General features: G+C 37.5%; 2 protein-coding genes across 4 annotated transcripts in view; one reads left to right on the top strand and one right to left on the bottom strand.

Moving 5' to 3' along the window:
• The window catches only part of ACO1 (aconitase 1), a 340782-nt gene that overhangs the window by 240373 nt on the left and 86049 nt on the right, over nt 1-14360 (top strand). The gene's annotated exons all lie outside the window — the stretch shown is intronic.
• DGKQ (diacylglycerol kinase theta) overlaps nt 1-14360 on the bottom strand; it is an 89700-nt gene that overhangs the window by 43780 nt on the left and 31560 nt on the right. For 2 of the 3 annotated variants that reach the window (XM_082783690.1, XM_082783691.1), the window contains exons 4-7: nt 11531-11616; nt 10677-10802; nt 9153-9306; nt 5766-5834 (exon numbers count right to left, since the gene is read on the bottom strand). In XM_082783690.1, the coding sequence (XP_082639816.1) occupies nt 5766-5834; nt 9153-9306; nt 10677-10802; nt 11531-11616 (435 nt within the window). The remainder of the gene's footprint in view (nt 1-5765; nt 5835-9152; nt 9307-10676; nt 10803-11530; nt 11617-14360) is intronic. The other variant, XM_082783692.1, reaches the window with a different exon arrangement.

Genomic DNA, 14360 nt, shown 5'->3' with positions numbered 1-14360 from the left:
AGCAGTAAGTTCAGCAATGTAACTTTAGAGGAAAAATCCATACATGCTACATATGCTGTCTTTGCTCTTTCCTGAAATGATGTATTCTTGCCTGCAAAATTACAGTGAAGGTTTCCTCCACACTGTTAGCAGATTTGGGACAGGATATAAGCAAGCATTAAGCGAGTAACTCAGGTATACCTAATGAAACAGCATTATATCTCACTTCCCCAGAACAGAAGGAAAAGACTCACGGAACACAGGCCCAAAAACCTCTGCAGTAAGCTACCTGAGCAGAGCATTAGCAGAACACGGGGTGTGGACAGACATGCTGTGAAAAACATGTTTGCTGACAGTACTGTAGGCCCCTATTCCCTGAGTCAGTTTCCTTTGAAACCTCCTGTAGAGAGGGTTTCCTCTTGACGGGTGCCTCTCACATTTAGTGCTCAGCTTTCTCTCCTCTTTTCTCCTGCGGAGGATGTGCACTCACTGGAGCAGATGGTTCACACCCAGTCAGAGGGTGCTGAAAGCCATCCAGATGGCAGAGGGACTCCCAGGTCAGGAGTATGCCCTTCATCTTCACATTGCCAGGTTGCATCCCTGGGCTACAACACATGTGCTGCCAGAAAGTACCCTGAGCCCTTGATACGCCTACTGAAATGCGTTTGCACACGTTTCCAGTGGGCTGCTATGGAGAAACTATACCCAAGCATCAAGACTAGCAAAATATTAAAGCAGAGAGAATGCAAAATCACAGGAAAAAACTCTCAAAAAAACATAAATCTCCATGTCATTTTTAGATATCTATAGTTACATTATTAATCTGCTAAGCCTTGTCTTATTCTCTGAAGACATGGAATAAATTAACACTGGCTAATAATATTAGCTAATATGTCTCCTCCATACCCTTCTGGCAACAATGCCAGAAAACCTCAGAGAGATGTTTCAATCATCCCTCTTAAAGATATTTGCCAGAAAACATTTTTACATTGTAAAATTACATTTACAGTAAGTGGATTAAGAAAAGGTGCTTGACTTCCCTAAAAAATGCATCTAGAGTAGGACATGTTTTGACAACCTATTAGCATGAGACATCAAGGGCGAGAGGAAAAGGGATGCATTGAGCAAGAGAGAGACAAGATGATTGAGAGGGAACTGAACCAAACCAAACAGGCAGTAACACTAGGGAGTAAATGTTACTGGAGAGGGAAGGGAAGTGGGAGATGGGATATCAGTGATGGACAATTTAGAAAAAGAAAATACAACACATAATTCATTAATAAGTGAGAACAGTAGTAGCCTCTAACAAGTGTCAGAAAAGGCAGACAAAGAAGGTTGAGCAGGAGGCTATGCACTGCAGGGGGAAACTGAAACGATACAAATGTAGCATATGATTTTTCAGAACACTTATTTTTCTTTTCCAGGTAGTTACAAGCACTTCAGCCAAGATAGGGAAACACACAACCTTTTCTACCATTCAAGACTCTAGTTCAAAATATCTTTAAATGCAGGCTAATTAAGCTATCTTGGGGAAAAAAGATTTTATCATGACGTCAGCATGACTGCAATTTAGCTAAATGAATACCTCCTGAAGTACCACTGAACATAATCTTCAGGAAAGAAGTGTAGGACATTTAGAGACAACAGCCATCAAGCACTACCTGTGATGGAAAAGCTTTCAAGTAAATAAAAGCTCCCTGGGCCTCACTACACAGTAGCCAAGTGTCCTCATCCTTTATTGATTACTGGCAAGCAATTAGGGTAGAACCTGATGTCTGTTCACGTTCCCAGATCCCTGAATATCGGCACTCAAATAAGAGCCTGCAATGACTCATTTTTATTTTATTTCAGGAGTTACTGAGATAGCTCCTCAGGGATTCATTTGTTGCATGTATACAACAAATCAAGGTTTTTATTTTTATTTATCCACTATGTCTTCACATTGCTATGAAATTAGAGGAGTGATTTTTACTTGATGACCCTTGTGGGTCCCTTCCAACCTGGGATATGCTGTGATTCTGTGATTTTTACATTTGCTCTTTTGACTTCTCAGGCCTGACAGAACACATTTGTGGTTGCCTCTTAGCTGAGACCAATGAATTCTGTTTCCAGGAAACCAAGAGTGATCTGTGGTGGTCGAAAGCAAATTCAACATCCCACCTCAGAAAGGACAGACAATGCACACTTTTGAAATTCACCTCTTAGAAGCACTTTTAATCCCTTCTCTTATCCCTGTTTTATCAGTTATACGTTCACAGAATGACCAACACAATTACTTTAGTTTGAAAATGGACTTTGGGCTGAACTCTATCCCCAGGCAATACAACTAACTACGCTAATAAGAGCATCCACATAATGTTTATCTTACTACTCCTGTAACATTCAGTTCTCCTCAAGTTAATTGCTCACTGTGTAGACAAGCTCTTGGAAGCTGGCTCATGCTCCCAGGCACAAGGATTTACAGTCCTTTTTCAAACCTGCTCACACGTTTTTTTCAGCAAATCTCTACATCTGTTAAACCTATCACCTCAAAGTGTAGGTTTGTTTTTATGGTCCTTTTATGCTTTTGGCTTTGGTATCTCAGTAGGCTATGTTTCACGCCCGACTTAATGTATTTAAGTCCTGAAACCTAGTATTTATGTCTTCTAACTTTTCACTCAACAATCCTATTACAAGAGCTAAGAAACAAAGGGGAATGCAGGCCACCAACTCACAATTTTCTTCTAGTATTAATCTAAAGACTTTGCACCCTTTTTTACTGTTTTCTTGCCTAAGGAAAAAGCATGCCTTTACAGGCCAATACTATTCAATATGTTTAGACTTATTTCCAAAGTTTCTGAAAAGCAGGTATCTGTAAAATGTGGAGAGCTGGAATTAAGAAAAACTACAGCACTGCAGAACCCAATTCAGTTCAGACACTCCTGAAGGAGAGCACGGTAACATCCCTAAAGCTATGGCATATACAGAGTCAACACACAGAGGCTAATGAATGGCTAACTCCTGATCCACATTACGCAACTACTATCATGTATTTTCTAGGAACAGGTGGAAGGTGCCCGGCACACAACTCCCACACCTCTGTGATGTTTAACTCGATAGTTTATGACTCCCGACACACAGAGGAGCACAGAAGCACAACGGCAGGCGGGGGAGCCCCAATAACTTTGTCAGAGAAGCCCTGTATTGCCCTGATACAAGGGATGTCAGTCTCACAGGCCAGGAGTGACACCTACCAGGTCAATCTGCAGGGGAAGCAATGTGGGTATCACCTCACTGACCAAGGGGGTCACTGCTTAGGGGTGTGGAGATCTTTATGGGATGCATGGGAATAGCACTCTGGGATTGTACAAGAGCTGTTATGGAGTATTTAGGGGAATATTAAGAACCAAAGGTGGCATGGGGAGGAATAGGTATGTGAAAATAGAGAGATAAGGACATAAAAGGGGCTGGTCATACATGGAGGTTGCAGGTTGGTGCACTTCACACCCTGCACCGGATCAGCACATACTGTCCTGTCTTCTCATTAAAGGCTGCTTCTAACTTTTGCTGGGTGTGTTACGCTCTTCTGCATGTGTACATATGTGCCTCTGAAAACAGCAACTGGAGTGGGACTGCAGGTCACTGTGACCCACACGTCCACAGTGCCAAAAACTGGACTGACAGTGGGTGTACAAGCACCAGCAAACCTCTAGCTGGACTGACGTGCCTGCACGGTGAGTGGCCTGGGAGCCATGTGCGTGTGTTTTTCTGTGGATGAGGCACCTGGAGATGATGACTACTGGAGGGACTAGGACAACCAGGCTGACTGCTAGAGAAACTACAGGAGAGTCTGAGGGTGCAATGAGACTTGGAGTTTGTGTGTGTGTATGTGTGCATATATGCATGTACACAGATACCTAAACACATACACACATGTGTATGTGTATACCCATATGCATGTAATATATGTATTCCCACATACACATGCATGAGTACACTCACACAAATATATATATCCCCACTAACAGATCTTCACCCTGCTCAGCCAGAGAGAAAAACAGGCTGAGCACCGAGTGTGCCTGATGTTGATCTGAGTGTCCATACGTATCTGTACATATGTAGTTGTTTCAAACGCATGTGTACACGTGGGTGTCTGCACATGCAGGTGCATGCTTGCTTATGTATAGCTTGTGGCTAGACCTGGGAACATGGAGCCACAGCAGCCTTACCTCTGCTGGGTACCAGATTTGGAGACCTCTAACACAACTAAACGAAAGCTTTCAAACATTTCTTTTTTATTTTTTTTTTTCCTGAATGCTTTATTTTTAAAGAGTTAGAATCATTCCCTACCTAATGAGCTTTCTAATCATAGCAAAGACACTAGACTACACACTGACATCTGGTTTGTGAAAACGTATTAAGAGGAAGCAATTTCTTCTCTATTTAAAACATGAATAATGATTCCTTACATTTGCCTTGAAAATGTACCATCTATTGCTGCTTTCTCCAGTCCACAGAGGGATGTTGTACATGAAAAAAAGGACATGTTCAAGATTATATTGGGTTCCCAGTTTTCACATTTTTTTCCTTCTTTTGGGAAGGTTGTCTAAAGCTGAATTGTCCCGTACTAGTAGTTTTGAACAAACCAGCTGGAACGTCTGGATACTTAGTTTGTTCCCATTGACAGCCATGAGTAAGAGAAATAACCTTAGATGGCAAAGAACAACAGTCTTGACATTCAACCACTTATGTCATTTAAAACACAAGAGAATGCTGAAGGCTCATAGATAAAATGCAGTTAATCAGAGTTTGGTCCCATAATAAGGGAGTGTGGTTGTTCATCATAACTTCTTTATTAGTCATCAAGAGATTCCAGCTTCAAATTTTTAAAAGTGAAATAAGAGCACACTTGAGATCACTTCCATAACTCAGTTAACTGACTTAGACTTTTTTTTTTTTTTAATCCAAGCAACATTTTCAGAATTAGCTCATTGATTTTATAAGAACTTTAAACTAAAAAAAAATAAATCATGGCTTGATTTGGAATTTCTGTTTTTACAGCAATCCATGCAGACACTTTAGGTAGCAAGTACTATGTTTTTCTAGTTACTAATAAGAATATAGCGAGTGGAATGCCCCCAAGTTGTAGTCAGCTTCATCTTCTGAAAAATAAGAGTTTGGCTAATACCACTCCTGGAAAGATCCACAAGTACGAGACTTCAACTGCATAAGTTGCTGCCAGCCTGCATCAATCCTGACACAAAGGAATGCATTCATTTCTACTATGGCTGATGAAAACTAAAAATTCACCTGGTATCTTCAGCATGATTTGGATCCAGCTATCTTAAAGGAAAAAGGCTCTGAAATGATTTGCTGTCTGCCCTTTAAATTGGTTGCTATGTATGGATTTTTAAGATCATTCTTTCTTTCTTCAATTACCACGCTGAGAGAAATGGCTAGTTGAGATTTATGCAGCATGCTCTTTTCCAATGTAACTTAGCGCTAAAGTACTGACTAGCAGAAAGGAAGTTTGGAAAATCTTACTTTTCCAATTGATTTGACCAGGTAATGAACAGATTGTCATTCATGGCAATTTACCAGTAGAAAATAGAGATGCGATGATAAGACCCTGGATATTTGCTAAACCCAAATTTTGGACTCCAAACTAATATCTAGCATTAGAAGAAGGGCAATTTTTTATTACTTTTTTTATATCTCTATATATAAGGTAAAGCTAACTAAGATTATATGAGTAAAGACTGGAATGGGAATATTCACCACTTAATACTTACTAAAATTCTACTTACTTGAATCTGTTGAAATTTGGACATCTTTTGCTGACACCTGTGTTGACCCATCAACATCATCATCTTCATCTGTGGAAAAAAATGATTTTAGGGAAAGATTCTCTTTTATCTAACCTTTAAAAAAAAGTAGTTGCTGTGTAAGAATGGTTTCCATGGAAGAGTAATACAAAAAAATTCTAGTCAGACAAAAGAAGCACATTTTCTTCTAGCTATTTTAGAATAAAAATCTGTACTATAAAACTGTTAAAAAAAACAACACTGCATTGTCACATAACTATGGTGAAGGCATACATGAAAAGCTTCCGCTATCAACTTTAATATCACGACCCAGTGCATTTAATCTCTTTCTCAAGTTGTGACGTCTGCCTATTACCAAATTATACACGGTTTCCATGAATAAATTTCAAATCTATTGCTACTGCAGTAGCAGCTTTCCAGTAAAAAGTATGGGTATTACGCACATAATTTCTATAAATGAAAAACAGATTTGCAGACAAATGAAGAGAAACAAATAACTACGCTCCAGAAGTGACCTCTGAAGGCAGCTCATATCTCTCACTAAAAGCTATAAATTAACGTCAGCTGATAACAGAGCATGTACAATCACATATAAAACTCAGAAAAGATGAAAAAAAGGTACTAACATTTAAATTTGCTTCTCTGAAGACAACATCCTGACAGCATTATCATTCCCAAGATCAGATCCATAAAGGAAGACCAGAGCAAATCCAAAATATGAGATATTTTTATTCTCTAAGGTCAGCAGTGTGCCACAAAAGCCAACCCAATGTATGGATGATATGATATTCATACTCCCACCCATTGAAATTGTCAGTCAGTTTTGACTGGGATGCAGACAGAGCTCCCAGAAGCCATAAGCCAGGCTACAACTTTATAAAAACTATGTCTTGCATGTGGGGGACAAGGCACACAAAACCGAGAAACAAAGAAAGAAGAAAAAAATTAAAGCCCTAAGATCTTCAGATCAAAAAATGTATTAGGGAAGTTAGAACCCTAATGGAGAAAAACCTTCCAAGAAGCAAAGAGGAGTAGTTAATAGGAGTCCTAAACTGGAGACCAGGTTTCTTACCAAACATTTATGTAATGCTTCAATAGACTGCAAAAAACATCAATAATAATGCTTTTGTGTTATATTTTTCAAACATACATATATATATATATATATATAAATATATATAAATCACCTCAGTAAAAATCAAATTGAAAAACAATGTAAATACAAAAATAAGAAATAAAATAATTCATTGTTACTTCCAATATTTCCCTTTTTCTAAGCTTAGATGAAAAGGAACTGACCTCTTTCTTTTATGATTCTTTCTCACTCAGTCTGGATACCAGGGAAAGTACCACAAACAGCATCGTGAGACTGTGCATGTGAAGTTCTAAGAGTCCCCTTGAAATATGTTAAGACAAGAGCTCTGCAGGACAGGCATGCAATGGCATGTTTGAAACTTAAATTTCAAATGGAAGTTCACATTGTATTACATGCCCTTTCTCCTCCTGTCCCAGCACATGATACCATTATGATGTTACGCTCTTTCCTCCTTCAAAAAGCCCTCATCTCGTACGAGTTGCTTGTGTGTGTGCTTCCCCCTACTCTCAAAGAAGAGGCAGTTCCTGTAGTCAAACAGAGAATATTCTGATTTACATTTGCACTCTGGGGGGACCCATCATATCAGATCCTGCCTGATAGTCCCCACACTGAAAAGTAGTGGAAAGGAACCCTCACAGATGCATTCAGGTGAGCAAAGACCACAGTTTCTCTCTCACCATTTGATTCAGCATTGGGCTTGAGATGACTAGGTCTCTGAGGGCATACCAACAACTGACCAAGCCATCCACATAGCATTATTTCAGAAGAGCACAGGAGTATCTCCCCTACCCCTTTAGTCTGTCCCGGACCAGATTAGATCAGCTAATGACTGATCTTCATTGCATTCTTTCATTTCAAAGTACAAGGCATACATTTTTATTAAAGGAATGCAAAAAAAATTACTCCACAAAATGTGAATGTGTGTAAAACAAACTGGTACAGTTAGCATGTACCATATGTCCTGACATTGAAATCTTTCTTTTCAATCATTTGAAAAATGAAGGAAGAGACTAGAAGGCGCAGCTATATGGATTCTTTCACTCATGGTGGTCTGTATTCATTCTAGAGGTAACTTAAAGAAAAAAAAAGTCCAAGTCCAACAAACTAAAAGAGCATGCTGCTGTTTAAAAGATAAACTTGGTTAACATCACAGATACACCAAAAGGGACTGTTAAAAAGGTTTGTGATTAACTTTTGTTAATAATAACACATCTTTACCTTCATTAAAGCTTTTGGGAAACTTGTTGAATACCTAACAATAAGCCTGAATCAAGATTCATAAGGAATCTCCCAGCAAATCCAAGTTCATCTGTATTGCATATTTCTGCTATTTCTTACGCTGGAAGCATAAAAGACTGCATCACCTTCAAGTATGTACTATACCTCACTTTTCCCTGAGGAACAATTTATTAGAAAGAAAAATAACTTACTGAAAAAAAAAACCCACAGGCCAATGAACAAGCTCGCAACATAAAGATTTCCTCCAGCCCTGCAGGCCTTTATAGTTCTGTACACCTAGCTTATGTAGGCTTAGGGCCATGCAGTTTATGTTGTAGCAGGACTGCTGCCATAGATTCTGCATATGCAAACACATGGCTCCTAGCAAACAACTGCCTCTGTGTGCACCAAAAGTTCAAAGCAGAAAGTTTAAGAACAACCTGTCAGGTTGAGAAAAGAACAGTTGCAAACATTTGGCTTTCAAGACCAATATTTTACCTACCTCATATTTACTTTGGTATTATTGTTAAGTACCAAAAGAAAAGCTTTACAAGAACGTAATTTAAGTATCAAACAAAAAATACTTTGGTAGTTCAAAAGAATTCTCTTTATCCTAAAGAGCTATTAAACAAACATACACTCTAGATGGCAGCAGAACATTATCCTGCTAAATATATGATTTCCTTTCAGCACAGAAATCTTACAAGGGCAGAACCCTCTCACCAAGTCAAAGAGGTAATTGAAAATATTTGCATATATCCAAGCCATATAAAAAACGTGTATTAGCAAGTGCTCGTCACAACAACAACAACACTAATCTACCACAAAAGTTTTTGCATTTTAGGTTTTTACTTTCTGCATGCTTATTATTGAAAGAACACTCTTCCAGTTGCTCAGTCTGCACTTAGAACCTGTATCCTGTGCCCTGATTTAGCAAAAAGTTATAGTATTGTCACAAAAGGCAGTGAAAATTAGCAATCATACACTCCAGTAAATTATAACACTGAGTTAAACACACTCATCAATTAGTTGCATTCAATTTTGAAAGCTTTTACCTGATTCTGCTTGCAAATTTTCTGATATTCGAAAACAATGCAGTTTGCTGAAGTTGCGAGAAAATAATTGCACGCAGCTTGGAGGAAGAATCATATTCCTTAATCTTCCAAAAGTACATTCTGGTGTGACAATTATGTAGCAAGCAGCATGAGCCTATAAATAGAAGCATCAATTAAGCACTTTGTGAAACACAGAGAAAGCAACTGTGTTTATAACAAAACATGTACTGGAACTGCAAAAGACAGGCTAGGACGTACAGACCTTTCGTAAATCACTTTCATGAAATCAGTGATACATTTTTTCATTCTAGATTTTAATCTGCTCCATTAATTTTTAAAACAAACAATAATGGGAAGTCTTAACACATGAAGAAACTTCAAGTATTTTAAATCGTCTGAATTAAATACTAAAGATTTTGAGCAGATATCTGGAGAAGATTAACATTTTGATCTCAAGCCCTGGATCTTCTGATCTATATGAATATTTATTGGGGTAGATGGGAAATGTAGGCAGGTTAAACTGACAAACTTTTAAATAGAAAAAAAAAATTTAGAACTTCTTACACTTGCTTGCAAGCCCCTGCTTGCAGATTCTGAGATAAGATGTTTGGAGTTTTATTTCAAGACTTGCCTGGTTTGTTTCTGCCTCTGTATTTGTCCTAGATCTATCTTCACTGAATATGCATGCCTTTATAACTGTGACCATGTAGCATGTTATAGTTGTTAGGCTGTTTTCAAAGACAGCTCCTGCTACCTCAGGAATTATGAATCAGATTACAAATACAAAAAACACAATTTTTACAATATAAAAAAATTAAATGATTCAAATCATATCTGAAATACACAAGACTTTCATTTTAAACAATTATTACATAGTATGCCTCATCTAGAATTACGTGGCAAATTAATTATTTAATTTACCAGACAAACGTCTCTGCTTGCACCCCATCTGGCACTACTTTGGTCTGTAACTATATTTCAGCAAGAGGTAGTATTCAGTGGATGGACCAATTCTTATCTATGCAGAAGACTGGCTTTCATAAGGATTACTGAAAGTTACCATCATGTTGCACAAGTCATGGGAAAGACAGAAACCAATACTCACTACTAACACAAAATTACAGGTTGAGCGTATTCTACACCGAAAGAGGAATATGCATGTTAGAATGTCAAAGGTGAGCCTTTGACTTTTCAGAATTCATGTGATTTAAAAGAACTTTGGATTTTGCACAGCAAAATTAACTGCAAGCTTATAAGCTGCAATATTTAAGGATTAGTCTCTATTAAATTTAAATTCCATTGATTTCACATAAAGTTTAACTGAGATTTTGCAAATTGCTTATTCTGGTGATTAACGGGGAAAAAAAGAATTCACACATTTCCTATCTAATTAATGAATGAATATATACACTGACAAATAATTGTGTATATATATAGATATATACACACACACACACATATATTTCTTATGTATATATATATATATATATGGTTCCCACAAATACACCCAACAGCACAACATACCAGAATGCCACACCATTCACATCTCATGCCAGACAGCACCTCAGAAGAGCCACAGGTTTTTTTGCAAACTTCGCAACGAGCACCTGAAGGAAGGTTTCCCTCCCTCCAGTGGTGATGGTAAGTATCCTGGTAGAACACATCACAACTTAGCATTACACCAGACAACAGGTACAGAAGTATCTTCAACCTAACTTTAAAATGAGCAATTCAAACAGCTCTGAGAAAACGGCAACACAGACCAGGGCATTAAATATTTTCTTAATAAAAATAAAACCCTGAAAAATCCTACATCTCACAAGAAGACCTTACCAAATGGCCCAAAAATTTAGTACATAATGCATCATCTTTGGAGTCCACCAAAACCAATTATTCTTAAAAAAAATCCTGAAAGATCAATATTACACATATACTTTACACTGAGAACCTGGGAAGTCTTGCCTCAGACAGACTGTAGGAAGCCTAAGGGATGTGACAGTGTTTACCAGGGATGCACGGCATCCAACAGCTCAAAAAAAAATAATCCATATCAGCTTCTGCAATGCAAGTGTTTAGAAAGATGATGGATTTTGTTTTTTTCTTTTTTAATTAGTATGTTGTAAACATTGCACAGACTTCTCAGCAAGACTTCTATAAACCTCAAAAATAGAGATGTTTATCAGAATTTATGTTCATCTCACTATCTGCAGTACATTCTAAAGCCACAAAAATGTCTTTCCACAAAGCAGCAGCAAAAGTGCTTTGATAATTGTCAGCACGTGGAAAAAAAAAAAAAAAAAGGTCAGAAAAAGGTCTTCTCCCCTGCCTCTAGCCTACAAGGTGTGACCACTTTCTGCTGCAGATGTGCTCACACTTACCTGGTCCTGGTGCCCATCCTGGTGACACTGCCGGCAGTCACTACAAGCAAACAGGATACAATCTGTGTGGACGTGTAGCTCACAAACTAAAAGATGAAAACAAGAAAACTTCTTTAAGTCAAAATCCATTGGTTTCTGCTGCTCTTCCCTCTCTCCCTTCCTCCAGGACTTCTTCCATTACCTTTCTGCATGGCATTTTCTTCCCTTCATGCTCTTTTTTGTTCAGCAAAGACAGACAATAAAAGAAGTTTATCAGCACAACCTTGTGTGTAGCTCAATTTCCTTTGTGTTAAACTAATGCAGCAAATTCAAGGAACACCTGAGCTAATTTTGCTCATAGCTACCTGCTGTATTTCCTCCAGTACAGTAAGCTGAAACTGTAACAACTGTTTAGCTTATTACAGCTTTGTCTCAACTACTTCATGGGAACAGCTGCCTACTCTAACATTATCACTTCTGAAGTCTACTTTGATTTAATCAAAACCAAAAAACTGAATGGTAGAAGTATTAACAGAGGAAAGTTTTCCTTCTGTATCCAAACATCAAGCCTTGAGCGCAAGATAATGTTCTTCATGAACTCAGACTTGTCTGAGCTATTGTTGCACACTGTAAATTACCATATCATTGTCAGGAAAAGGAAAACAATAGTTTGTTTTTTTTTTCAGAGCATTCTCCCAAGTAAGCTTCACACTGTCTACCTGTGAGATACTTTACCTGGAAGAAGTTTCAGTGGAGACTGTTGAGCATTTTGTGTTATTTATTTATTGATTTTGGATAAAGTACCTTCATTTCTTAAAAACTGACTTGAAATATCAGATATCAAGAAAAATATAACTAAAAGATCTCAACACTCAGCTTTATTATTGAAATAGTTCAGAAAGTTCTCTAAGAAACTCAAACAGATGTATGAAAAAATACATTAAAGTAAGAGGCAGGAGTCAGATTCTCCAACTATTTTTTTTTTTCTCCTGTTCTGCTCAAACGGGTTATTGCTCCAAGGATGTCACAATAATCTGAAGACTTTAACCTGAAGATGGGAAGGTGCTAATCATGAATGCTATCCATGCTACCTGAAAGCATTCTGAAAACAGTATAAAATCATCTAGAGCATAACAACTCGTTTTGAAATCACTCTCCAAGATCTAGAAAAAAGTGACCACACGAACACTGTTTTAACTCTAATTATGCAGAAAAACACGATCTACCACCACATCAAAGCACAGACTGTCCTAAGGGTTTGCTATCTCAACCACAGATGTTCATGTACAGTTTCTCATACAGTGGATCTTTACCAAGCTCAAGAATCTTACATGCAGCTGTGGCAAGGTCTGTCCTCAGCTCATACTTCTCCTCAAACCATACTCATAGAAGAAACAGGAATATTTTACAGTTTTGTAGATTCAGCTACTAGGCAAGCTAGATGCTTTGAGTCATACTGTCAATAATAGTGAAAGTTTCTGTAGACCAAATTATAGTTTCAAGAAATTACCAAAAATATTGTTTGTTTTTTTTTTTTTTTTAATCACTGTCTGCTAACACAAACACACTGCCCTTTAACATACTGTGTAAGAATACAAAAGGTTTTTCTCTCCCTCCCACCCCGAGCTTTTCTTTCCCTTACCCTCCTGCTGCTACTAACAGGTACCCCAATTCATAATTAGAACGAAAATGTGTGCGTGTGAAGAGCAGGAGTGTCACAGGAGTTAAACCCTTAAGATAGCTATCCCACTCGCTGGAAAGATAAAGTTGTCAGAACGTAAAGATCAATTCAAATCAGAGTGTCTCCAAAAAAAATTAAAAATCTACGCAGTTCTTTAACTCATAAAAGAAGGAAGGTTTTCTGTTCGAGTTAATAAGGAATGTGTTGTGAATTCCTTTCTATTTGCCAAAAAACTTGATTTATTTCAGATATATAACTTGGCAGCACAGCCTTTAAAATGTTAAATGCACTCCTCAAAAAATGAAAATCTATCCATTACGTAAAAGTTCACAAATAATTTTCTGCTCCTGGTTGATGCTTAAAAAGAAAGTTTTAAAAAGGATCTAGCACTAAAAAATGCTTGGGTTAGTCCATTTTTTCCCTCTTTTTTTTCCCCCCCCCGCCCCCCCAGTCCTTCTTGGAAAGAAAAGAAAGAGGAACATTCAACATCCTGAGTTGAGGTTCAACTGTTACTCGTGAATTCTACAGCAAAAACTGCAATCCAAAGCAACTAATAATCATCAGCAGAGTTTGGATTACAAGTATTACATTTCTTGCCATTCAAGCATATGTATTTATATCACGAGGTGTTACAATGCATGTATGCTCATTTCTGAGAACAGATGCCCCACAAGCATCCACAGTGTGTAGCACTTACCTAAAAACTTTTCTTTCAACTAATATTTTATTGTAAGATATGGAGACCAAACCAAGTTATATAAATTATTTTAAAAGTACATCTAATTATGTCAATCACTTGCTTAGAACAGGTAATTTCATCTTAGCTCTGCTTTCCATCTTAGTTATAGCAAATATTTCAAGAAAAGTTCTTTAATCTCAATGTCAGAACACCAACACACAATATCTTACATTAAGCATAATTGTTAGAAGTATGCAAAAGGACAAGTCTAATGCCTACCTTTGAATTTAAAACTTTACAGCTTAAACCAGCTGATTTCTAAAACAAATTCTACAAATATTTTAGAAAAGCAGAGGAAGGCTCTCTTACATTTCATTAACCTCAATTGTGCTTTATAAACTACATTTTTTAAAAGTATCAAAGAAACAAGCTTAGAGTTATTAGTATTCAGAACACAGAATAGTAAAGTCACACCACACAAAACAAAAAAT

This window comes from Aythya marila (assembly GCF_965140915.1).
Source record: "Aythya marila genome assembly, chromosome: Z".
NCBI lineage: Eukaryota > Metazoa > Chordata > Aves > Anseriformes > Anatidae > Aythya > Aythya marila.
This window is presented reverse-complemented; position numbering and strand designations above follow the sequence as displayed.